Genomic DNA, 26,964 nt, shown 5'->3' on the forward strand with positions numbered 1-26,964 from the left:
AATCAAAAATCAAAAATCAAAACCAAAAACGAATCAAGCAACCGAATGAATGGAATGTGCGGGGAGGGAGGGGATAACAGAGAACTCTGTCAAACAATCTTAGCTATATCTTTACTCAAGTATTCTATGGACATAAGAAACTGGAACCTAACTCTAACGTAACTCTAACTCTAGCTAGCTTTAGATACATCTACATAGATATATGTATGTATTGTAGGATCGATCTGTATACCTGTTTAGCTGTAGACTCTATGAGAAAGTGCTATTTAAACTCGTCTAAGACTTCAATGCCTAGCCTATACGCCTAGAATCTATAACTGCAGATTGTTTCATATACACCCTATACACTATATATCTATATATATATACATATATATACGATCGTTATAGATCAGCGATATCTTTTACGACATCAGAGATGATGATATATGATAATGTATAACCCATGAATGTACAACATAGCGACTACTTACATCGGTGTTACTTACTAAATGTTAGCTAATTTTACCAACTAAACTCGAGATGTATTTACTAATGCTTAGACACTGTTTAGTATTTCCCACAACCCGACCCCGACCCCGACCACCAACAGCCCTTAATGAAGCCCCAATTCTCATACGTAGGGTATATTCTGAGTGTTGTGTGTGTGTGTGCATAGGACAAGCGTACAATAATCGCAAATCTAAGGAGCAAAAACTAGTACTAAGTACCTGCAAAAACCTGCATATAAACGGAATCAAATTACGAAAAGATAAAGAAGATATATCTCCGCAGCAGATATTAAATAGTCACTAATAATAAATGTTAACAATATACATACATACATATATACATATATATATAAAACAAAAAACTACCCATGAAAAAACCAGAAATTTATGTTTTATTTTTTGAATCTATTTTTGAAAAAGTTGATTGATTTTCACACTCTTTTCTCCACTTTGAACTGAATTTAAAAGTTTTGATTTTGTCTTTGGTTCTTCTGTTTGCCATACTTAAAACTGAATATGATATAAAATAAAGTGTATTTTCAATATATGTATAAATATCGCCAAAATCCTCTCATGTACTCTACAACCACACCTCATCGAACTCTCCTCACATTATCGTGTTGTTGGTCAATTTTGGAGTTTCCTCTGAGGATGCTGCACCTTCTTTTGGTGATTCAAAAGCAGTCAACCCTGCAGGGGGCGTTAGGAGCAGGATCAGTAGGTAATCTAGAAAGAAAAGATACTCTCTACCCACAGATATGGTCAATCAAAACACCAATCAGTCGGATGTAGCTTAATTTGGGGGATAGACTGCCGCCTGGAAGGCCTGTGCCAGCATTGGACTCCTCCGTTTTGATCGTGTTGTTGCGTTGTTCATAAGTAACGATGGGCTCTATCATGTTAGCAAAAATAAGGTGGGGCAGTAAGATTTGCTTGGGCAGCATTTCCTTCTTTAATGGCTCTTCAATGTTTTGCTGGATACGTTTGACGGATGTCTTCAGATCATCCACGAATTGTGAATTGTTCAGCATGGAAATAGATTCATTGATCTTTTGGGCTGTCCCATCATCTTTGTTTGTTGTATTTTGTCGTGTTTCACGGAGAGTTGTGGTCGTTAATAATGGACAGAATGCCAATCCTGCAATGGAATAGAGCTTGATTTATTGCATTTCTGCAACTGTATTCTTACCTATGAGGATGGTGACAATAGCAACCATATTTAATCTCATTTTGTGGTTGTTTGATTTCCGTTGTTTGTTCAACAGATTTCCGTTTGAATACAATGTTCAAAAAGTTGAAACTATTTTCATGGATGTGGCTACGCTGTGTTGCTCACGACAGGTGGCAGCACTGGCTCCAATCGATACTTTGCATCGATATTGCGATCGCACACTATATCGAAGGACTGCCATCACCATTGCGGAACAAAGCAAATCTTCAGTACATTTACGGTATTTTTTTCAAATAAGACGGTATATTTTGGTATATTTCTTGCCACCCCATCTAGCTCACACACCTTGCAATTTGTATACTTTTCATAGTATTTTTTTTTTTTTTTTCCAGTATATCTTAAGACGCGTTATGGTCTCACCCTCTTGTCTAATGTAGAAACCGTGTAGAGCCATGTCCCAGGCCACATCGAATTGAATCTTTTCAGAATCGAATTCCTGGTTGTTTGCCATCAAATCTCATTTTTTTGGATAACGGAGGTTTTTCACACTGGCGCTTCCATGAGGATTATATGAAAAAAAACGGCCAAAAATTTTTGAAACGTTAACATTTCCCCTTCAGGTGTCGCCTTTGTTAATTACATGAAAATATAGTAAATATGTAGCAAATGTGTAGTTACCATGTAATTAAATTTATTTAGTGGAAATTGTTGTTGACCGGTTTTGTTTAAACCTTATTTTATAAACAATCCAATTATGATGAGAACTTAAAGTTAACCAGTCTTGTAGGAAATTGATGCAATAATCGGATAAAATTATGAGTTCCACGGAATATCCAAAACGATTATCCAACTTGAATACAAATAATTCGTCAGTATATTTACGGTATATTTTTAAATATGTGACGTAGCTTCAGTATATTTCTGAGGCAGCTCTTGTGAACCTGCACTTTTCTATAAATTCTATTTCTCAAATTGCACGTAAATAATTGCGCTAGTCGGCGAAAACACGCGGGTGATTGTGCCAATTATTAAGATATTCGAAAGCACTTGCGAGACACTCGCGAGTTCCAGCAAATCGCCAGAACAACAGCAGCAGAACAGAAGCAGCGCGCCAGCAACAAGCGTAGGCAAAAAGCAAACAATTGGATAAGCGCTCGCTCTGGCAGCAGCAGCAGAAGTAGAGAGAGAGAGAGAGGAAAGTGTTGGGGGCACACTGCTTAAGGCTGATAGAAACTCTTTAAGCGTTTAAACCTTGGCTAACAGTTCAACATTATTACGTACAAATATTGTTCTTGTTGTGGCTGGCTGCTGTTGACGTGGGGGCAGAGCAGCACCAGTTGCAGCGCGAGCAGCAGCAGCAGCGTGTGATCGAGATTCTCGTCGGTTGTGGTTGTCGTTTTCGTCGCCGGTGAAATGGTGTCGACTGTCGTTGCCCTCGTCGTAGCCGTCGCTGTCGCCGTCACCGTCACCGTCACTGGCTCTGCCACTGCCTCTGTCTACGTTTCTGGTGCAGAGACCACCGCAGTGACCATGAAGCGAAAAATGCTGTTCTGAATTCTGTAAATGTTGAATAAAGTGAGAAATTCAATTGCACAAATGCACAAATCAGCATGAAAAGAACAGAAATGAGCAATAATAATTCAATTAAGTTTTTTTACGCGTAATTACAAGAAATGAAACCCCAAAACAGCTGAGAATACCAATCCAAACATATTCCATTTGTGCCCTTTAAAGCTTCAAAAGCAACAACAAAGAATGTGAGAAGGAGGTGCGAAAGAGTCGAAGAGAGTGTGAAAAGAAAGTCAAGAAAAGTGCCTGCATCCAAATGTGCTCTCAGTTAAGTTAAATCCCCATTGAGTCTTCCTGCCCTGCCGTGCCCCTCTGCTAAGCCCTCTGCTAATTCCCCCAAAGCCCGTCTCCCACGTGGTTCACCCAGATGTTAACTCTCCTTGGGCTTCCTCAGTGAGCACACACAAACACACACATGCCTGGGATTAGCAGCGGATAGCGACTGGAATAACCCAAACAAAACCCAAAGTACAGGTCAGTATCGGAACAATCAGTACAATCATTCAAATAACGTTTCTTCAATTGCTCGGATCGCCTTGAGTCGGTGGAAACCGGTTTTCGGTTGGTTCGTCCAGACGCCAGCCAAATTGAAAATTCAATTAATTTAAATCAATCAAAGTCTGGCATCCATTCCGAACCATAGACCAAGTATTTCGTAATACCCGTAGTGCAATTAAAAATTGAAGATACGATATATTGACTATATTGATTACAGATCACTCTGTTCAAGAGTTACATTTTTGATTAACTTTATGAAAACCCAACGGTTTTATTAAAACGGTTATTTAATTTATCGGAAAAAAGGGTGAAAGAAAAATAAAAATGATGATTTACACAATAATTAAATGTCAATTCATTGGATCCGACGTATCACGGCTCTTCCGTACCCGAGGACCTTTGGCAAACCAGAACGGTTATTAATTTACCATTTTTATTTGTTTTATTCCTTTTTGATTGGCGGATTATTCCCCAGCCTCGAACCCTCGACCGTTCTCGGGCCCTTTTTAGCCGTCCTGTCCAGGTTTTTGGGGGGCTCTTAATGGAAAAAATGTTGTGCGGGCTTTTGCTTTTGTTTCCCCAATTTTATACGCTTTCATGGAAAGGGTACAAGCATTTTGGTCAGGGGTTTGCAATGGCTATAGTCTTTTCTTGGTCGTCTTATTCGTCAATTTATTTCTGTTAAAAATTTATCATCGAATCGGTAGAAGAGATTGCCTTAGAAGTCCTTGCTATAGATGCGTCTGGAAGGGTATCCAAGGCTTCGCTTTCCTCCTTCCTGTTTCCCTTTGCAACTGTTTGGAAGGGGGGAACGGGTGGCAGGGAGAGGCAGTGGCAGAGACGACGTCCTGCTATAAAATTGCATGTCCAAATGCTGGTATTGGTGTGCGTTGCGCTCTTTGTGCATGTGTGCGTCTGTGCGTGTTTTTGTAGCATTTTTATTTTTGTGCGAGAGTTTATTGCGCGGAATGCTATTTAATAAATTCCATTTTATGCTCTCTCTCTCTCTCTCTCTCTCCCTCTTTGTCCCCATCTCCCTTCGGTCGGGACAGGATTTATGTTTTTCATGTCGCTATTGTTGGCTCTGTTGTTTCTGTCTCTTTCGTTTCTGTATCCTTTCGGTTTTGGCCAATGCAAATTTTAAAATTCAATTTTGCTCGTAACTTCAATTGCAACAAAGAGAAAATATGTATGAAAAGTGCAAATATTCGCAGTTATTTCCCAACCATCCTCTCCTCTTCTCTTTGCTATTTCTCTGCTATTTTTTCATATTTCAATTTTTAGATTTATTATTACATTTTTGTTCCGCTGAAAGTTGGCAAAAAACTTCCCAAAACTCAGCATGGCTTCGGTGTCTCCCCGCAGCGTTTAGTTTTTTTCAGCACGCCCCCCTCCCCCTCCAACGAACAAAATAAAAACAAGTGGAAACTGGCACAAGAAAAATACGAAGAAAATACGAGGAAAATCAACGAACAATGAAAACAGCGAAACTTAAGCACCTTAACTCCCATTGCAGGCTCCTCAGAAAATAACAAAAAAACGAGGGAGAACGTTGTGAGTTGCTGCGGACACCGCAACTCTACGGTTATACCCGATACTTAGTCAGTATGGCTCTCCTCCGGCAGACGCCGCTAATATTGAACGACACGACAAAGAGAGAGACAGAAAATCAGTCTGAGCGTGACGTCGGGCGCTGCGTAGCCAGTGCAAATTGATTTGTTCCTTTTGGCTATAAAAATTATCTGATCTGGTCCAGATTCAGCAATCTGATAGATATGGTCGTTATCTATGATTCTGCGTTTTTAGTTTTCTCGTATCCTCAATATTGTGGATGCAACAGATTTTCGTCCTTTGTGTGGGCGGAAGGGGGTGGGGCGAAATTTTGAGATACACGTTTTATAGTAAGATCTAACAGGAGTGCGGATACCAAATTTGGTTACTCTAGCCTTAATAGTCTCTGAGATTTGTGGATGCCCCAGATTTTCGTCCTTTGCGGGGGCGGAAGGGGGTGTGGCGAAATTTGGACACGAAACGGTCAAGGTCCGATATCACAGGAGTGTGGATACCAAATTTGGTTGCTCTGGCTCTTATAGGTTCTGAGATCCTTGAACTCATATTTTGCAAGTGGCAAAACCGACCATGAAACCTGTGTGTTAGAGAGAGACAGAGCGAGAAAGAATGAAATTGTTTTCTTGATTCTGGCTATAATAATTATACGATCTGGTTGAGATCTTACATTCTAAAACATATAGTCATCCTCTACGATTCTGCGTTTTTGGTTTTATCGTATCTTTAAAAATGTGGATGCCACAGATTTTCGTCCTTTGTGGGGGCGGAAGTGGGCGGGGCGAAGTTTTGAAATATTTTTGTAGCAGTGACATATCACAGAAGTCTGGATCCAAAACATCGTTGCTCTAGCTCTTATAGTCTTTGAGCACTAGGCGCTGAAGGGGACGGACAGACGGACGGACGGACAGACGGACAGACGGACAGACGGACAGACAGACAGACAGACAGGGCCCAATCGACTCGGCTATTGATGCTGATCAAGAATATATATACTTTATGGGGTCGGAAACGATTCCTTCTGGACGTTACACACATCCACTTTTACCACAAATCTAATATGCCCCAATACTCATTTTGAGTATCGGGTATAATAACAGAACAGAAGGCGAAAAAAAATAAGGAACGCTTTAGTTGATTGCCTCGACAATGACATACCCAGTACTGCCATTGCACGGGCACGGCACGCTTAAGAGCGGCTACAAGAGAGCTCTTCATTCGTTATTTGGAAGGACATGCATGCATCCATGAATTTTGCTCTAGAGAAGGATCATATACTTTACAGGGTCTGCTGTACATATAGCATTAGCACGAATGAGATATACCCCTGATATACCACTCTACGATTACTGGGTACATAAAAAAAACCCATAATCGCGAACAGAAGGAGCAACAGGAGGGAGGAGAATGGGTGAATGGGAATTCCCAACTGCGCTAAAAACTTTCGCAACTTGTTCTTTCTTGTCCTGCAACTTGTTCAATGCCTTTCCCCGCTCCTCCTCCCCTCCCCGCCCGCTCTCTTCGTGAAGGCAACTTCCGTTCTATTTTCGCCTCCAACTGTAACGGCATAGAATAACAAAAACAAAGTCAAGAACATCAGAGATAAGCTTGAGAGAGAGAGAGCATAAAATGTAGAAGAGAGTGGCGAAAGGGAGAGCGAAAGAAGTTCAATTGTTAAAGTTACAAATTTCATAAAAAGTACAGAGGGGGGTAGAACGAGCGGGAGAGAACTTTAAAAATGCTTTGCTGGCTTGGTACTACCAGTGCCACGCCTCTGCCCTCCTCCTCCCTGCTACTACTCTTTCTAAAAAAAAAGAGCGCAGAAAAAAGTAGAAAATTCAAACAAAAACAAGGACACGAGGGCCATAAAAATGTTCTTATGTGCAGCAAGCAAACAAAAACTAGAAATTTCACTGTATTAACTAGTTGGACTGTAGAGATACCCTCTACTAAGCTATTTGTTGTGAGGAAAGTACATATCGAACTACAAGGAAATCTCTTGGCAGTGAGATGGAAAGGCAGTGAATAATCGATATATCATATGTACTATATACAGGATTTTAGGTGACTTTGTGTTAGGCAAAGATTTCATTAGAGAGAATAAACGTCCTGAGCCTCGAATATTTATTTATATTTATATTATATTTATTCAAATTAATATTAATATTATAATATTTGATCCGATATCTCTCTATTATATGAAAAAGTTTTGTGTCTTCGTCGTTGTCCGATATTTTACTCATAACGGCGCTAGCGAGTGAGGCGAGTGTGCCAGGGGGCTTGCCTTCTAGTATTTCTTATCTAAATTAAATATATTTCCCACAAATTTAATAAATATATTTATTTTAAATTGTTTTATATTTAGATTAAATATGTGCCGTGTGTATAAATAAATTTATTTTGAAATCAAATTTATTTATTTTTATTTAATTTTATTATGTTTGAATTTAAAAACTATGGGTGGGTGTGTTTCTTGTGACTGTGCTATTTTTTCTGTGTACGTATTGCTGTCTAAAATATTTATTGTATTGTCGATCAGTCAGGCATCAGTTTTCCACGTTTCAATGCGAACGCAGCATACCCTTTAGCTCCAAAAATATCGGGTATAAAAACTTTTAAAACAACTGCAGGACGAACGAGTGTGGGGGGGCGGCGGGCACAACAACAGCAACAATGTTCAAGTGCAGGCTGAGGCACACACACACACGCGAACACACACTCACGAACAGTTGAAAAACAACTCTTAAAAGCTTGCAAAAGCAAAGAAAAAAGAAAAAAGCAAATGCATATAAAGTGAAATGAAAGCTACCCGCGCGCGCTCTGCTCTCCCTCTCTGAAGTTCTGCAGAAGCAAGAAGCAAAAACCATTCTGCAGAAAATCAATGAAAATGTGCATTCATAAAAAATAATTGAAACATGAAAAGCCACCGATCTGTTTGCTTTTTTATGTGCACTTTACAACTTTATTTTGCTGCTGCAGAAACTAAATAAATTGTTTTGAGTAAATAATGAAAAATGTAATGGGTTTCCTAATATTTTGATTGGATAACTTTACAGGAAAATAACCTTTATTGAATTGTTTTGAAATACCCTACTTTACCCTCGGTAAGGGTATGCCCTGTTTACCTCTGTTTACCGCTTCATTTCATCATTTTTGGGGTGCGCTAAACGAGGACAGCACCGAATTGTTTAGCAAATGTTGTGGTGGTGGATCTGCTTTGCTTTGATAAAGAAAATTAGCAACATTTCGATCTGGTTTTGCGTATCAGCAAATAATCGATATATGTATGTACATTTGGGCCCCACATTTAGCCGGATTATTCTGGACAGCTCGAGTGCGAGATATATGTATGCAAATAGCGTTCCCAAAGTTTCGCTCATATATTCCCTGGGACGGGGGCTTTCCTCGCCTCCGCTTTTCCCCTGCCATTTCGCTTGTTATCAGCTTTTCGAGTGTTTCCTTTTGAGAGACTTGCGTCACATGTCGCTGAAACTGTAATACATATTAATGAAAACAAATGCGCAGAAAAAAAAAAGGAAAACACAGAAAAAAAAGCCACACACTGCCACTCAAAATAAATACAACGCGACTCAGAGACAAGAAGCAACGTCCGACAAATCATCGAATCACTTTAGCATGCAAATATTCTTCTCGCTGGTTCTTTCTTTTCTTTTTTGCTTTATTTATTTATACTTCCCACATTGATGCTCTCCACGGAGATCAGGGGATCATGATCGCCGAGTGCTGCGGGTTATCGTGGGCTGCGATTAAATAGGTTATCGCCGTCGGCAATCGTTCGATTAACGAGCGTCGAATTTTCTGTTTTGCTGGCAGAGTGGGGAGCGGGAAATCGACTGAGTTTACAGCTGTTCAATGGGGGCTTATGAAGAGAGGAATGTGTATATTTATTCCGGTTTTTCCTTTTTTATAACTTCTCATCGAACTCTTTCTTTGATTTATTCCCATTGCAGCTGAAAATATTATGGAAAAAGCGAAAGCGTATATCAAAAATGAACTTCGTGGTGGCATCCAGCCACAGCAGCAGCAGCAGCAGCAGTCCCTTCAATCCGAGCCAGCAACCACGCCCACACCACCATCAGGACGAGGTCCTTCTCCGGCCTCGTCCAAGCAGCAGCAGCAGCAGCTGTATCCACACTGCGAGCTGATGCCCTCACCAGGAGCAGCAGCAGCAGCGGCGCACCGAGCAAGGACACCCAGCGACCTTTACCACCAGCATGCCTTGTCCCTGGGCTATGCGCAGCAGCAGCAGCAGCACTACTATCCGGCCCATACGGGGGTCAAGTCCACGGGTCGGGCATCGGCGCCACCCGATCACCACATGGTCATTTCCGTGTGCTTTGTGTGTGGCAGCCAGGGGGGCTACGAGATGCAGGCCCTACGCGTGCGCCAGAGCCCGGAGAGGCCGAACGAGTCGTTCTTCCCGTTTCTGGAGCGGCACGAGCCGCCACACGGGATGGCCAGTGTGACGTCCAGCCAGGAGTATGTGTGGGCCTGCCTGCTCTGCTTCCGGTCCCTCAACGAGCAGTGGGACGCGTACGAGCGCCAGAAGAAGCCCATGCTGCAGCGCATCTATCACATGAAGCGGCTGGACGGCAAGGGCTACATTGGGGCGGATGTGGCCACCCAAAGCGAGTACGCGGCCCAGGTGCTGGGCCTCAGTGCGGAGCATCTCGGTCAGAACGGGCTGGCGGAACTGCACGGCATGGATCCCTACGCCCTGGCCCGCCACTATTCCCCCCACCAGCCACCGGGGACGCCCACGACGACACCTCATCACCTTAGTACCTCACGGAATGCCTCACCCTCGCCCATATACGGTGGTGCGGGGGGTGCGGGTGACTATTATCCACGGACTGCCACCACGCCCACAAGCAACCACAACAGCAACAGCAACAACAACAACAAATACCTGAGTCGGCCGCAATCGCGGGACATGCCAGTGGCCTCGCCCTCCTCGCGACCGCCCAGCGAACCGCCGGCCCCAAAGAGCAGCAGTGGTGGCTATTCCCAGCACAAATTCAAGCCGGGCAGCGCTCCCGGAGCGGCTGCATCTCCGTATCCGGGACAGGCGACGAGCTACCATCCCGCCCAGTACCAGCAGCTGCAGCAGCAGACGGCGGCCTACCACCTGCTGCAGCAGGCGGCAGCGGGCGGAGGAGGCGGTCCTGAGCACCCGCAGGCCCACTACAAGGGCAATCCATACAGTGCGATGCCCTCGCCAGGCAGCGCCCACCTGGGGCCGCCCCCGACAGCCGGCCTGGAGGACGACAACGCCACGGTGCTGGACCTGCGCAACGTGAGCGCCAGCGTGAGTGCCTCGACAGCGCCGCGACAGAGCGCCGCCTCGGCCGCAACGACCAGTCAACCGCAAGCGGAAGTGGGCATACTGGACCTCTCCATGCCCGACAAGAACTCCATCACGGAGGTGTGCTACGTCTGCGGGGACGAGCAGCGGCGCGGCAGCCTCATCGAGCTGAGCACGGTGAAGTCCAAGGAGTCGCGACTCGGCCAGTCCGTGGCCTACTTTCCGCTCTTCAACGAGCAGCATCCGCGCCCCGCCCGCTCGCGGCCCAAGGATCCGCGGGGCATGATCCAGGCCTGTCTTCCCTGCCACGAAGACCTCATGCAGCAGTGGAACGCCCAGCAGGTCAGTAAATAATTCAAGTACTTGCTACTAAATTTACTCCAGCAAAGATCGATGGGCATATACCCATATGGAGCAGTTTTATGCGAAATTAGGAAACTTTGGGGATTTTTCCCATTCCAATTTCAGACAAAGAAGAGAGAGAGAGAGAGAGGAAGTTTCCGATTGTTCAGCCTCAATAGCCGCATCGATGTAGTCCCTCTCTCACACAGTAGCTGTGCCAGTCGGCCTACCTCTCTCGCTCTCTCTCTCTCGAATAAATATTTTAAAAATATTTTTCTACCATTGGAAATGGCATTGGATATTTCTGTACTGGAGAAAAAAAAACATTGAAACAATTCTCAGAATTTTTTGTGGTAACGGAATATGCATTTCATTTTGTTTCCGAGAATGGAAATTCTACGTAAAAAGCCTGGGATTTTCCGATTTCCCAATCGAACAGAATTTTCTTTAAATTTCACAGAAATTGCATTTGTTTAAAGCTAATAGAAATGTTTATTGATGCTGGCATATTTCCCGACTTCCCCGCGGACTCTATACAATATCTCGCCGCTCCCTCGTTTGTTATTTATTTTGTGAAAATTTCCATATTGTTCAGTCTGGCATGAATAATTGTATTAAATAAAAACAGTAAGCTTGCGGGTGGCAAAGGGGTGGAGTGAAGGGAGGCGTTGGATTAAAGAGGAAATGCAAAAATAGCCAAGCTGTTGGACTTCCTGTATCAAAGATTTGATACCCTATAGCCTATAGTTACTGTTTGGAGGGTGTGACCCTCTCAAAAGTGCCATCATACCCTCGTGCGGGGTATCCAAAACGGAAGAGACACAAATTTGCGGCAGCGAGTACTTTTTCGCGTCACACGAATCAAAAATATACAAAACGAAACACACAAACAAAATGTTGCCACAGCATCCGACCACGATGATGAAGAGGATGATGCCCATAATGATCTTGCGGCTGCTGCTCTTGGCTGTCGCTGGCGCCATGGCGGTTGACCCGAGAACAAGACCCTCTCCACTCTGCAGACGATTAATCAGTGGGGTCGGGTCGGTCGTCGTCGTCCACAAGCAGGCGTCCCCGCCTTGGCCCCTGCCCCTGCCCCGAAACAGGAGGATTTATCAACATCCCACCAGGCTCTGACAGAGGGTCAGATGGCGAGGGAGAGTGTGTGTGTGTGTGTGTGTCGGTGTCAGTGTCTGGGAGTCAAGGGGAGGGAGCGGCGAGAGTCACAGATAGGCGGCGAGTGTTGTGGGAATTTTGACCGCAGGGTCGCTTGTGTTTCTGATTAAATTTTAATAGCTTTCCGCGATTATTTCTCTTCTTTTTATACGCATTTTCGTTGCTTCACAGGTATACCCTAGAAGAGGGTATACCACTGTATACGTCTTGATGGCACCTTTCCCCTCGATTGGGATTCCTTTTCCTGGAGAATCACTAGAAACGATTGCTCGGAAGGGTATCAAAAGCGTCGCCTACCGAAACCAAATTTTAATAGCTTTCCGCGATTATTTCTCTTCTTTTTATACGCATTTTCGTTGCTCCACAGGTATACCCTAGAAGAGGGTATACCACTGTATACGTCTTGATGGCACCTTTCCCCTCGATTGGGATTCCTTTTCCTGGAGAATCTCCACAAACGATTGCTTTGAAAAGGTATCAAAAGCGTCGCCTACCGAAACCAAATTTTAATAGCTTTCCGCGATTATTTCTCTTCTTTTTATACGCATTTTCGTTGCTTCACAGGTATACCCTAGCAGAGGGTATACACTTTATCTTGATTACCTTTTGATGGCACCTTTCCCCTCGATTGGGATTCCTTTTCCTGAAGAATCTCCACAAACGATTGCTTTGAAAGGGTATCAAAAGCGTCGCCTATTAAAAATAGGTACATTTTTTTGGTGTTTTCTTTTTGTTTCTCATTTTCAGCTGTTGGTTCTTTTTGATTCGATTTGATTTTATTTCTGTATGCGAAATGTATTTATAATTTTGAGACATCGCCCCGGTTTTGCGGCCATCGATGATGGCAGTGGCGCGTGTCCCAGGGGTGTACAGCGATTGCTTAGTTCTAGATTCTAGATGATTCACATTTTGTGTTATTTGAAATACTTGAGAAATGTGTAAATATAAGAAATTGTGTCGGACAATACAATATTTGAAATATTTTCGGGTAAAATATACACACGCGTGGATTCTGGGAAATATTACAAGAAAATAATTTTAAATATCAAAGAAAATTCGCAAAAATATTTTTGTAACGCCAACAAATTGGTTCTCCTTTCAAAGGACTTGTACAAGAAAATAATTTCAAATATTAAAGAAAATTCCCAAAAATATTTTTGTAACGCCAACAAATTGGTTCTCCTTTCAAAGGACTTGTACAGACATTAATATTCGTCTTGGGAACGCTTTTCGGAGCCCCCTTATTCCACACACTATTACATTCCCCCTCTCACTCTCACTCACTCTCTCTCTCTTACTCTCTCTGCCGCCACCTACAGCACTTTTTCTCACGCAATGAGGCCCACAAAAGTGGACATTGTTTTGCCCAATGCCACCCCATTTTTCAGTCTACACCATTTGAATTTTAAATTCCAAACGCAAATATTTACAACATGCCATAAAAATGCAAAATTCATTGACGGCTGCGGGGGGCCGGGGCAGGAAGAACACTGTGTAAAATGCCGGATAAATAATTAAATGCCATTAATTGGAATTGTGTAAATTTCGCAGGGAAAAAATTCAAATTTAAATGAAGCACAAACACAACAAAAGTACATGTGTATCTGTGTGTGCAGTGGAATAAAAGTGGATGCACATGAAACAATAAATACATAAATAAAGGCAAATTAAACAAGGAAAAAAGGCGTACCGAAAGGCATGGAAACATTTGATACCCTGCACAAGGGACACAGAATGGTTCTCCACTCTTTCTCTTTTGGTGATTATTTCCTTTTGTTCCTGAAATACTGAATACCTCAAGAACGCCTGAACCGATTTTAAGGGGTTTTGTTCTTTAATCTATAAATTTTGTCAAATAGCTTTTACCTTGCCAACATTTAGAAATAATCATTATACCCTCACAATACCTAGGGTACATGGAAATTGCAAATTGCAGGCGACAAAGAGACATATTGGATTGGATCCCTATTCAGGGAAATGTCCATTGAATATATGTGTAATTACACACGGTTGGAAAACATTTATAAAGGACACTGTGAATGAGATAAATTAATTAAATTTAACCCAATAAGCCATGGAAATTTCATTTCTGGCTGCCAGCCAAAAACTATCTACAGTACAGCCACCCCCACCCGCCCACCCCAGCCCATTCTCCTTCGCCCCCTTCCCCCCTCCCTCAACACAACACGCCACAATGACGTGCACAAATTTTCATTGGAAAATGAAATGTGCGAAAAGCAATTTAATTATTTATCCCCAATTTTCGCTTAAAGCGAAAACACAACTGAAATGAAACGAAAAGAAATCAAATCACGCCAAACTAAAAAAAAAATATAAAAAAAAATCAAAAACAATTTATAAATCGATCTGGTTTGCTGCTGGCTCGATGCCAGAGAAACGAAAATAAACGGATTGCCATTAACTGAAACTAGAAATGTTATAAACAAATCGGGGGCGAACGAAACGGCTGATGGATACCCTGTAGCCTGACAAATGGATACATAAATATACGAATTTATCCACAAGCAATAGTGGGGATTTATTCAATGAATAAATTGTTGAAAATTCCATTACGGACCTAAATATTTAGCCAGACATCCCATAAGCCAGATGCGATTGAATTGGTAGCTCTCCAAGAGGTGCTTATAGGGTATTTCTTGCGTCGTTATTGCACATAAATGTTTCACACTCCCTTTTGTGGTTCTAGCTATAAAAATCCCAAATACCTCAGTTTTCTGTTTAGAATATCATTATAATATTTCATAATAGACGATTTCCTGAATACCAAATGAAATATTTCAAAAATGTGTGCTTGAATTCCCCAAAAACCTGATTAATTATGTTCGAAGAATTTAAGAAATGTGTGGATGATGGCAGGAAAACTAGAACAAAGAAACAAAAACAAAAAAAAAAAAAATAGAACGGAATAAGTAGATTGACAACAATGACCTGCTGCGGTGTTCCCTTGGCTCGCAAGGAATCTCCTGGCAAATAGCCAACAAAAAGCAACGCCAACACGACCCAGAGACAGAGGGACTACGTCTACGAGTAAAAGCAGTTTGTGGGTCTGGTTTGGCAAAGGCAATTGCAACCAGTTTCAATAAATCATGATTGTGGCTGGGTTATGGGTTGTTTTCCTTATTTTATTCCCAGTTTAACTTCTGTTTTAAGGCATTATGGGCAGTTTTTCTTCGTTTTCTTCCGTTTTCCCTGGCTGGTCCATTCGTTCAGTATAGGCTCTCCCTGGTATAGAAGCTGTCCCACACGACAAACTGTTTGCTCTCGGGCAGCGGAATAAACTCCAGGCCATCGGCAATGTTGAGGCACAGCTCGGGACCGCCGGGACGCAGGGGATCCCATTTGACCGGCGCAATGGTCTCGCAGTTGGGATCCCCGGTGATGGCAAACGATGTCCACATGGCAATCAGGCGCTCAATGGTCCGGTACTCGGGCGTGGCCTTGTCCAGCTTGCTGGAGAGTATGCCGTAGAACATGTAGGAGATGTCATCGGCATGGCAGACGCCGCGCACCTTCCGGCCGCACTTGAGGTTCCGATAGTGGTTGAAGTGCGGCGAGTCCATGTCGAAGCGGTACAGATAGGTGGCCGTGGCCGGGGCATAGACCGATCGGGCGAGCAGCGTGCGGTGGATGTCGTGCCAAAAGTTCTTGGTGCTCAGGATGTGCAGGCACTCGAACAGCTCCATGCTGCCGCGGTCGGGGTCACCAAAGTAGGCGACCTTCAGCCGGCTGACCATTTCGTTCAGGTCGTCCTGGTCGATGACATCGCGCACCTGGCGGGGAATGAGCGCCTCGAAGGCGCTCAGCATGTGAAGGGCATCCTGCAGAGTGGTCTGGTAGGAGAAGAGGCCCTCGAAGGAGTTGGCGCCGATGATCAGCGGCAGCGCATTGCCCCAGGCACTGGCCAGCTGCTCCTGCTGGGGCCGCGCCACCACACAGTCCTCCCCCACATACGGCTCGATGACCGGCCCGAAGGCGATGATCTCATAGTCCCGCTCCTCCTCCTGCGTGATTATCGCATTGCAGTGAAGGGCCAGCTTGCTGCCAGGCGTCTCCTGCAGGAACTTCAGTAGTTCCTGCTCGTCGTCCTCCTGGCCCGTGTAGCCCAGTTTCTTGACCAGGCGCTGGGCCCACCGTCTGTCCGGCTCCGTTGCCCAGGCGCACAGCGCCGACCCGGACTGGACAATGGCGCGATGGAAGAGGCCACGCGTCTGGTCGGTCTGCATCATGATGTGCGTGGAGGCGGCGCCCGCGGACTCGCCCATCAGCGTCACATTGTCGGGGTCACCATTGAAGCTGGCGATGTTCTCCTTGACCCAGCGCAGGGCCTGCACCTGATCCTTGAGCCCTGCATTGCCGGGGACATTGAGAGAGCGCTCCTTGAGACTGAGGAAGCCCAGGACGCCAACGCGATAGTTGAAGGTCACCAGGATGACATCGTGCTTCATGAAGTAGTCCGGCCCGTAGAGATCCCGCGAGGCGCCACCGATCTGAAAGCCACCGCCGAAGATCCAGACCATCACGGGCAGCGGCTTCGGCGATTCCAATCTCTTGGCGTACACATTCAGATAGAGGCAGTCCTCGGAGCCCTCGGCGGACATTGTGATGGAGTTGCGCTGCATGGGCTTCTCCCTCGCGTACGTGCAGTCCCTCACCCCCTGCCAGGGCTGCACGGGCTGGGGGGCGCGGAACCGCAGCTCGCCCACCGGCGGCTGGGCAAAGGGTATGCCCTCGAAGGCATGGTAGATCTCTCCGTCGTAGACGGTCCTCCGCTGCAGACCCTTCAGCAGGCCGTATTTCGTTTCCAGCTGTGTGCTCTGATTCGTGCCCAGCCGGTATTGGATGAGCTTATGGCCGATGACTCTGAAAAACAGAGAAAAACCAAAGATGAGTCATCGTGCGGCCAGATTAAAAGGCTTTTCAGCCCGAACTCTGAACTCACTTTGCTCCCAGCTTAACCTTGTCACCAAATCCCACACGTAAATCCATTTCGCTCTATGTACTCTATGTACTCTATGTATTCTATACTATACTATGTATAGTATTTGTATAATCTCCACCGACAGCTATGTGCTTACACTTCCAGCGCGGTCGAATGCCACGCAGAGACTGAAAAACCATTCTCGCTGCTCTATGCCCCAGTAAAAGTTGATGATAAAACTGTTTAGATAGCAGCCACCCCCTCCCCTCAAGTGTGGGGCGTGGCGTGATGCCCGCCCACCGACCGACCCTCCGACATCATAATTATTCCTGTTGGACTCGAAGCATTTGACGGAGCTCTGGAGTCCGTTCCATATGTGGATCCCTAGATAATAACAAATTTGAGTGGTACTCATTTGGCCAATCCCTAATTGCGTTCGGACAGCGAACACATAGGTGCATTGTGTTAGCCCCTCCGATAAGGCTGATAAGGTGTGGTTCGGTTCGGTTCGGTTCGATGAGGGGAAAATCAAGTACAGAATCTATATTTATAGCTAGTGCAGAGCTATACAAAGATTATGGGGTAAGCCAGAGTAGGATAGTAGAAGGGAACATACAAATTGAAGAAATGAAGAAATGTTAATGGATTAATGGTAGAAAAGCTTCAACTTTGTCTACACCAAAGACTCAATATCCCAATGAAAGGTCATACATTTCAGTCACCAAAGTTCAACAAATAGAAACAGAAATTTCTTACTTTAAAAGATATTGCCTATTAATTTTAATTGAATGAAATTAATGTGTTCTAATATGATTATCTTTGCATTTCATTAAACGAAACCCCAAACGGGAAAATTGTTTCCTTAAACATCTTGTGAATCGCAAATATACAAATTTCTGTATTTAATTGTCGATGCCTGTGAGTACTTTGCTGTCATTAATTAAGCATCAAAATGATATATGGAGTGGGCCTCCACCCCATAAGAATATACTCTCAGGCATCCTTGTGATGACGTGGTGGTGGGGTGTCTCTGTCTCATTCTATCCTCTGACTCTGGCTCACCTCGCGCTAGCGCTCTCTCTCTCTCGCTCTTTTTTCACCTCCTGCTCTTTGGTCTTGTCTGTGCATTAGTTAATTTGATTATTTCACACTTCGTCTGCTTTGAACCAACATTTAATTTTGCCTCAACGGAGCTTAGCTGCCCCCCTCTCTCTCTCTCTCTCTTTCGCTCGCTGGCTCTCTTATTCATCCTTTATTCGCTTTGTTGGTTCTGTTTACTTTATTTCATTTGTTTGTTTGTGCGTTTACTCAACTTTTGTTATCGCTTTCGCCTGGTTTCTCTCTCTCCGTTGCTTACTTTTGTTTCAGTTTCTGTTGCTGTTTGGTGTTTCGTGTTCTATCATTGCAGCACCCTCACTAGTATTAGATTAGTAAAGAACTTAACAAGTTAATCAAAGTAAATGCCTAAACAGTGTCTTTAATGTCTTTAATATTGAATTTTATAAGCTCAAGCCTGTTTTCCTATTAAATTCCCACCCCTTGAAGAAAAGCTTTCATTTATTGTTATTTATATACATTTGTATGTACATGTCCCCTCCTTTTGTATCTTTAATACTTTTTGTTGCTATCCACAATATTTCGGCTTAGACTGTTGCCAGGTGGATTACTGGCAGGGGGGGTCCTAAGTGTGTCTGAGTGCCCCCAGCCCTGCACATTCTGCAGATTCCATTGACTAAATAAATAAATGCACCACAGTGCAATCTATTCTGTGGAGAGCATACGTTGATGTCGGTGTGTGGGTGTGTGTGTGTGTGTGTGTGTGCCTGTGCGTTCGTTGCTTTTGTGTTTGCTCTGCTTTCGAGCCCAGGCGCCGTTGTTGCATTTGCAGACTACGCATTTGCTTCCCGTCGTTATCTTAGCTCCACATCTCCCCTCTCTCCCCCTCCCTCCTCGCATTCGGTTTTCCATTTGACTCTTGCCATGACGACCTCCAAGTGTCTGCATCCTCTTCTTCTTCTGCAGGGTATATTAAATAGAAGGGAAGGCCAGTCTTTGGCACTCACTCTCTCTCTCTCACTCTCTCGTTATAAATACCCCGCCAGAGTCCTCTTCCCCATCTTACAAATGCCTGCTCCTTCGTCACCTTCTTTTTCCTCTTTGTGTTGTTTTTGGGGGCTCGTGTTTACATGAATGCCGCCAGCCACCGCCTACTTGTTAAAGGTGACGCGACCCTCGAGCTGCTCCTTGCCTTGTCCCACTTCCCTTTTTGTCGCTTGCTCGTGTTGGTTTTTGTCTACCACTCTCTCTCTCTGCCCCTCCCCTCCCCGTCTTTCACCAATTTGTGCTTGTGTTCGGAGCGCATGTAGAGATTGTTTTTTCAACTGTCCATTTTCCAGGGCTGAAAGCCAACGAGTGTGGGAGCATGCGAAGAATTCCATGCAATAAAAAAAACCCATGCCGTGGACACAGTTATTTGAAATATTTGTGCAATTAATTAAAATCTGAACTATTCGGAGAGCTAAACTTGAATCATGGTTTATTGAGTATTTTCAATAATTATTATTAGTATTGTATCATGCAAATTTCTATAAATTATGCCATAATAATTGCTTGCAAATTCCATTATATTGTGATTTGTTCATGGGGTTTTCTTCTCCTCCGTCACTCATTTGCAATGTTTTCATAAACTAGTTCAATCTGCAGCCTGTATGCTCCGCCCCATAGGCTGATATGGCCCCCCACTACTCTTTTTACTCGTAAAATAAGGTTCACTCCCCCACTGGTTCGTAAGCTAGTTCCCTCTGCAGCTGCTGCTCCTTTGCTTTTTGGTGTTTTTGTTTCGCCATTCGCCGCTTCAATTCAATTTGATTCAGTTCGTGCTTTGCCGCTCCGCTTTGGCTTTTCCATTCGTAGACTCGTGCGACGCCATCGCCGACATCGCAGTTAACGCCAGCAGCGGCTGCGGCTGCGACTTCGTTGTTTGTTTCAGTTGTGCGCTGCCCTGAGCGGCGGCGTCGGCGTCAGCGTCAGCGTCGTCGTTGCTTTTGTTTTCTTGCGGGGGCCCACAAGAATAACACGAGAGCAGGGCTCCATCAGGCAAAGAGGAGCAGCGGGAGCAGCAGCGAAGTCAGCGCCAACGCCAACGCCAACAGAAAATTGCTTGCTTTGCTCGATCCGTTCTTGTCTGGCTCTGGCCCGCTGGTCGGCTGCGTTCGGTTGTTGGAGCATTCCGTTTTGTGACGCGCGCCGTCGGAGTCGCACGATTTTCAATCTCTCCCGCCGCAATCAGAGAAATCCCATACGCTTCAGTGTATTTGTGTGTGTGTGAGACGAGACCTTATCAACAGCGCCAATTGCGACAATCGCTTAATGAGACGAGGAGCCTGCCCTCTCTCTCTCTCTTTCTTTCTGTGTGTGTGTGTGTGTTCGTGCCTGGGGCGCATAAAATCAAAATTGATAAATGCTCAACTGGCAATAAAGTGTAACAAACAAGAATGACAGCTATGTATGTCGTGTGTTAATAATAAAAGCAAACAAAAGTCACGGCTGTCAAAGCAGTTCAATGTCTCTGCCCCCTCTGCTTCCCTCCGCTGCCGCACACCGTACTCGCCGCAACAGTAGCCGGTAACGGTGGCAGTGCCGCAAAAAACTGGTTTTAAAACACAAAAAGCAACAACAAGTTAACGATGCCGCCTCGAAGTTTGCCCTTTTTTAGTTAGTTAATAGCCGGGAACCAAAGGGGCTCCACTGGAGGCTAAAAAGGTGTCACACTAGAGATGGTCGCGTGATTGATAGTGCAATAATCGCATCACTATCTCTACTGTGTGTGTGTGTATCTGTGTCTTGTGTTGATTAAATTGCTTGACTGCAGTTCAATGATTTCCATACGGGAAATAATAAACAGCAATTGCCACAATTAATCCAATTGGAAGCACTTAAATCAATTAAATGAACACCCCTATTATACAAAGAAGCAAAGCCGTTATGAATATCGTTTTGCCCCCCATCTCTAGTGTCACAAGAGGGGTGGGGGGTCAAGTTTTATTTCGTAGTTTTTTGTTGTTTGTTTCTGAACTCTTGTGCCTCCAACCTGTCGGAAAGTTGGCCGGGGCCATTAGGTGTCTCCATTGAGGGGGGGGGGGAGTACAAGTACAGAACATACATACATACATATGTACATGACTTGGTCGTGTGAAGAGTGAAGGGGGCACAAGTCAGGAACGGCAGCAACAGCAGCAGCAGCCACAAATACCGTTTTTATTTTGCGCGTTTTTAAACACGCGCGCGTTTTTGCCATTTTCAGCGCGTTTCTTTGCCTGCCTTTGTGGCTGTGTGTGTGTGTGTGTGTGTGTGTGTGTTTACCGTTCTATAAATAAACCGTTTTATGTGCAGTCGTTTGCTTTTTACTTCGTCCTCTACTTCTACTTCTTCTGCTTCTGCTTCTCCCCCCCTTCTGCTCGGTGAAAGATGAGGAATTTTTTGTTATCGCTTATTTCACGTGATTTATTTGCGTGCGAATCATGATTTATATCGCCTCAAAATAGCAACAATCGCAACCACTCTATACTCTCTGGCCCCTCTTTATAATGGAGCACGCACATTGGCGCTTAAGTGGGTCAAACAATAGCTGGCACGCCCTCCTGGCGACTGTCCTTGTCTGTGGCCGCCCCACATTGACCCACTTGGGCGGGCGGACAAGGTTAAGCTTGTGCTTGGGGGCGGGTTCTACCATTTGCCAATGAATCAATGATTCTTGTATACCCTTTCGCGTGGATACATCTGCCCATCAAAAACAGAAGTGTCTCCATGGCGAACCACCATAGAAAGGCACTATTCCACCGAAAACCGTAGTGATTATAGAATGATTATAATCTTAATAAGGAATGAAAGGTCATTACCTTAAGCTCCATTGTCTAATTGCAGTTCATTTAATTAAAAGCTGAAACTATAATTATTCAAATGAGTCCCTTCCGTGGCATGCAAATCAGAATCCTCCTTTCCTCTAATGAGTTACTTTCACTCGAACACAAAAGTCTTATTATCGAATAATTGCACACAAGTTTTCCGCATTTGCTGTTGTCTTTATCTTTTGCCAGAGACCCCCTCAAATTGATTGTGCGGCAGGGGCGGGAGGGGTTCCCGTGGCACTTGTAATTCCCGTTCCCTTTCGTGTGTGTGCCATTTGTGGCTTGTGCCCCGCTTAATTGCCATTGGGGGGGGGGGGTATGTGGTAGCAACAGGTGGGGTGGGGTGTCGTGTCTCCTTGAGGAGGGTTTAATGAACGCGCGCCGCGCACTTCCATTAGGCCAACGGCAATGGGATGTTGACGCTGATAGCTGGCATGTTGCATGTAATGCATAATTAGTTACCTCTTAATCTGCTGCATCCACACTGATCGCGTGTGTTTGCGGAATTCCATGTGGCAAGGTGGGGAGTAGTGTGAGAGAACACCCCATATGGATACGGAACGGATACGGATGCATCATCATTATCATCATCATTACCATCATTATGAGCGTCATCCGTCGTCGCGTTCGCGTTTTATCCACGCCCAAGTGCACACACACACAGAGAGAAAGAGAGAGATGAAGAAGCAGGAGGAGTAGCAGGAGGAGAACGTTTATATCAGTTTCAATTAAATTTAATTTGTTTCGTGTTGTAATTAAGGTGCCACAGACACAGACTCAGACACAGACACACACAAAATCCCTCTCTAATTAATCTGCCAACAACCCCAGCAGCAGCAGCAGCTTCAGTGTTTAATCAAATGTGATTCATTCAATCTCAATCGAAAACCATTAAGCAATTGAAATTATGCAAAGAAAATGATTCACATAAATTTACAAATACAGCAAAGTGCTTGAGTGATTAGTGAATGCCCAGCTCTCTCCCTCTTTAAAATGGCCCAAAATCTCACCGTTGTGGTGGGCGAGGGCGGCCACGGCCACACCCACAATAACAATAATTGCTGCATCAATGAGAACAGCACCAACAACAACAACAACAGCAGCACCAGCAACTCCTCAGGCGTCGGCTTCAAGGCAAAGGATACGAATGGCTGGCGGGAATACAGGAAACTAAAAACCTATCTGATCCTCAAGGATCAGCAAAGCGCGAAGGTAATTTGAGGAATCCAACTCTAAAAGTGCAAGATTTGTTTATTTAATGTTTAATGTTTAAGGAACAGGAGCCTTCAGCTTGAGGAAGGTTTAATTGTAGATTAAATATCAAGGATTGTGTGTAGGTTTCATTGCAACTGAAGATACTTTGGAGTATCCAAAGTATCTACGGCTTGTACCCTCATTCACGGATCATTCACGAATACGTTTACGAACAATGGCAATCGCCTCTAATGGAAACCGTTCTGCAAGGCATCAAACACGGCACTCACTCACTCAACCGCTCATTAAATCAATCAATCAATATTGACCCAAATTAAAGCCAAAGCAAACACTCGAAAAACCAAAACTTGAACATGATTCATGTTTGAGAACTTATAATCCCCAACACAAAAAGATGAACAAAAAAATATAAATTAATTAGTGGAAATAAATTCCACTTTGGCTACTTATTTATTTCTACTCAAAAAAACAACAAAAACGCTGAAAGCGAGAAAAAACTTTTGTAAAAGGCAAAAAAAAAAAACACACACACACACACAAAAACAGAAATCATTCCCCAACCGCAATAGTGCTGTCTCTCCATCACTTGGGGGCTATTTTATGCTTCATAATTAACAAAAAACAAACTAAACGAAATAAAAGTTATGAAAGAACAGAGATACAGATAGAGAGACAGAGAGAGAGAGAGAAAAAAGTTGTTCATAAAAAGTTATTAAACGGTCATGACCCCCATTGCCATTGCGGCTTATCAACGGGCATGAAAAGCACAAACAAACAGCGAACAAGAAGGCGGTAGAAGAAGAGTAGGGGGGGAGCCGACTGTGGTTTACCCAGTATTTATTGCCTTTAAAAAACGTAAGAAATGGAAGAAATATTACACATTTTTGTGCTCTAATACTCCACGATTGCTGGGTATCCCATGACGAACTTGTTTTCCCATAAAGCAAATTGTCAGACGTTCGATGGCGGCACGCATGGTAAGCGATAAGGAAGGGGGCTGGAGTGGGTTGGGGAGAGATGGAGTGGAGTGGAGTTGAGCGGAGCGGAGCGGCCAGAACAGAAGCAAGCGACGCCATCGAAGCTATGGATCAATAAATATAGATGACATGGCATTGTCCAGATTGATGGGAAGCGATATGTGTGTGAATCGCCGCATGACAAGCCAAACAAATAAAATGGAAACAGACATGACAGCGCACACAGAGACACAGATACAGATACACGGATACCCGAAGACACATTTGTATCCACAAGGAACTCAGGCCGTTCTATACGTTCCATTCCGTTGTGTAATCGAAATGTGCGCGCCCCTATCGATGTCAAAAAATCTGACACGCAATGAAATGGGGAAAGTAAACAAACAATTAAATTTTCTCGGTGCCTAATAAAATAAATAAATGAACGCTCTGGCCCTCTCATGCCTCGTTCCTCCTTTTGAGCTGTCTAGATATGAAGATACAACAATATACAGATACAGCTGATGCCTAGAGATACATAAATTGTGTCGGTTGCCATGAAAGCGATGGAGAACGTGAAGATTTGCTGGGAAAATACATTTGTGTATGTTCAGAGAGGAAAATATTCAACTAATTTTGGGAAAACGGCACTTGGGCGTATACGTAATATGATAAATGCCGACCGGTCATTGTTGTTGACGAGCCATGATGCGCGTGTGGCAGTGTGGCAGGGCGTCAGGAGGGCGGCCAGATTGCGTATATTAATTTGTACAAACACAAATGACGTCTCCCTATCCCCCCAGGCGTCCATCGTCTGACAGGTCGTATACGCAACGAATATCTGTTGTCTGTTTGTGAAGCAAGGGATTTTATTAGTTCAGATATTATATTAGTTAAATCTCTTTAAATTTATAGTGTTTTGGAATACTTTAAAGCAGCTTTTGGGAGCAAACAAAAGACTAACTTTTACATCAGGCACACGCAATGTTTATTGTTTTCCCATATCTCGGGCCTTTTCTTTGCCGGGATTCGCTTGAGCATCGAGCCGCGGAGTAGTTTTACAGCCAGATGGCACCACAAAATGTTTTATTCATACTCTTACGCGGTGTGTCAATCCATCAATCAATTCGAAATGTAATTCATCAAAGTCGTTGATGTGTCGGCGGCATCTTCTAGAGAATGAACTGCAAATTGCAATCGAAACGGGCTAACAGACCTCCTCAAATTAGAAGCCCAGTTAGCCCGGTTTGTTTCTATTTCTGTAAGCGTAAGTGCGATCTGTAAATAGGCAGATCTTTCCTTTCTTCTACCTGGTTACCGATCTGCTCTGAGAGATCTGAGATCTAACAGTTGTTTGCTAAAAATCGCCACGGTGTTAATCGATTTTAAATGGTATCATATTTGTATGCTTCACACCCAAGATGTTGGTGCTTATATAAGCCTGCTAATTGAAACTGTAAATATCCGGACCGGCCAACTAATGACTAATATGTGATCGTGATTTGTATCTTCTTTCAGGCCTCGCACAAACCGGAATCGGAGCGTTCCTATATGTTGCGCAAACGCCCGACCCCAACAGCGGCAGAGAGAACCACCTTTGTGTGCTATACCTGCGGCACGGACACGCCTTCGTCACAGCTGCGGCTCGTCTACTGCTGCCCCAATGCCGAGCGGGAGCCCTACTATCCGTTCATCAAGACCATGAAGGTCTACAAGAACGCTAGCCCCATCAGTCCCCAGGGTAAGTGCACTCAATTATTGGGCATTGTCCGCCCTGCAACACCGCAACTAACCGAATTATTTCCCGCTACCCAAACCAGGCATGGTCCAGGTCTGCGCCAGCTGCAATGAGAAGCACAGCGGCTTGGCCGAGGGTGGGCCTCCTGCCTCCGGCCCCGTCGGAATCACAGCACATCCTGTGGGCGGCTCTCCCAGTGCCGGACACTCGCTGGAGTCCAGCACGGCGCTGTATAGTTCGAGTGGTGCGATGGCCGCATTTGGGGGTCGCAATTCCCCATCGGAAAAGTCGGTGGCCAATTCCGATTCCACCAGCAATGTGCGGTTTAGGGTAAGGATGGAAAAATCGATGGAAAGCGATATAAATCGATAACTTATCGGCGGTAGGGAACAGACACACATTCGAGATCTTAGAGTTTCTTAGTTTCTTAGAGTTGGGAAGTACCGCGCAAAGAACCGATTCGATTCCTAGCCGGTAACATTTTGCGTACTTCCGTTTACATTCAATGTGTACGTACAATCGATCCCAATCGATTCTCAATAACAATTTGTGCCGTAATCCAATATGCAATATATACAGCATACACGTAGGTACTAGTGCATATACGAGTGTACGGATGATGCCAGTGGCGTATCGGTTAAATGCGCAAACATGGAAATTTACTAGGAAGAGCGAGTGAGCGAGAGATAATAGATAATGTGTGTGTGTGTGTGTGTGTGTACAAATATAGAAAGAGTAGTGATTGCGCCGCTTGTTACAGCGAAATGTGGGGGGCAGGGGATGAGCCTCGCACCCGATCCATCGGGTCAGTAGCAGCTCCTACTTTAGCTGCAATCGGTAGCTCTGGCCGGGCGATAACATTTCGAGCGATTAGCGGCCACCCCACCCATTTGCCCTCTGCGCCCGGCCACTGATAACCCCCATTAATGGGCGATGGGGCGTCTGGGAATGGACGACTCCAAGATAGATGGCTGGTTCACGACCTGGAATTGTTGAGTAATTCATTTGAAGGCAGAAGCCTGCCGCTCCCACTCCGTACCGCTATATCAATTAGAGACGAGCGAGGCAGC

General features: G+C 44.6%; 3 protein-coding genes across 8 annotated transcripts in view; 1 reads left to right on the top strand and 2 right to left on the bottom strand.

Annotated features, from left to right (window-relative positions):
- Positions 1–895: 895 nt before the first annotated feature.
- LOC108158831 lies at positions 896–1,792 on the bottom strand. The gene is made up of 3 exons (XM_017291534.2): positions 1,681–1,792; positions 1,246–1,629; positions 896–1,181 (listed from the first exon to the last, which is right to left on the bottom strand). The coding sequence occupies exons 1-3, from the start codon at positions 1,718–1,720 to the stop codon at positions 1,099–1,101; spliced, it is 507 nt and encodes a 168-aa protein (XP_017147023.1). The 5' UTR covers positions 1,721–1,792; the 3' UTR covers positions 896–1,098.
- A 780-nt stretch (positions 1,793–2,572) lies between these two features.
- The window catches only part of LOC108158827 (protein enabled homolog), a 72,247-nt gene continuing 47,855 nt past the window's right edge, over positions 2,573–26,964 (top strand). For 3 of the 6 annotated variants that reach the window (XM_017291526.2, XM_017291524.2, XM_017291525.2), the window contains exons 1-4: positions 2,575–3,705; positions 9,267–10,963; positions 25,675–25,897; positions 25,977–26,224. In XM_017291526.2, coding sequence (XP_017147015.1) covers positions 9,278–10,963; positions 25,675–25,897; positions 25,977–26,224 — 2,157 coding nt within the window. In that variant the 5' untranslated portion in view covers positions 2,575–3,705; positions 9,267–9,277. Of the gene's footprint in view, positions 3,706–9,266; positions 10,964–19,769; positions 20,397–22,819; positions 23,198–25,674; positions 25,898–25,976; positions 26,225–26,964 lie in introns of those variants that run through there. The other 3 variants (XM_017291528.2, XM_017291527.2, XM_017291531.2) reach the window with 3 other exon arrangements.
- Positions 15,262–17,253, bottom strand: LOC108158830 (esterase B1). The gene is made up of 2 exons (XM_017291533.2): positions 17,100–17,253; positions 15,262–17,020 (listed from the first exon to the last, which is right to left on the bottom strand). The coding sequence occupies exons 1-2, from the start codon at positions 17,144–17,146 to the stop codon at positions 15,367–15,369; spliced, it is 1,701 nt and encodes a 566-aa protein (XP_017147022.1). The 5' UTR covers positions 17,147–17,253; the 3' UTR covers positions 15,262–15,366.

This window comes from Drosophila miranda, chromosome 3 (assembly GCF_003369915.1).
Source record: "Drosophila miranda strain MSH22 chromosome 3, D.miranda_PacBio2.1, whole genome shotgun sequence".
Lineage (NCBI taxonomy): Eukaryota > Metazoa > Arthropoda > Insecta > Diptera > Drosophilidae > Drosophila > Drosophila miranda.

Excerpts from the sequence above, each read along its gene's own strand:
- LOC108158830 (XM_017291533.2), bottom strand. The coding sequence starts at position 17,146 with ATGGATTTACGTGTGGGATTTGGTGACAAGGTTAAGCTGGGAGCAAA. Across the intron at positions 17,021-17,099 it reads AAGGTTAAGCTGGGAGCAAA|AGTCATCGGCCATAAGCTCA; the intron begins GTGAGTTCAGAG and ends TCTGTTTTTCAG.
- LOC108158831 (XM_017291534.2), bottom strand. The coding sequence starts at position 1,720 with ATGAGATTAAATATGGTTGCTATTGTCACCATCCTCATAG. Across the intron at positions 1,630-1,680 it reads TATTGTCACCATCCTCATAG|GATTGGCATTCTGTCCATTA; the intron begins GTAAGAATACAG and ends ATTCCATTGCAG. Across the intron at positions 1,182-1,245 it reads TGTTTTGATTGACCATATCT|GGTTGACTGCTTTTGAATCA; the intron begins GTGGGTAGAGAG and ends CGCCCCCTGCAG.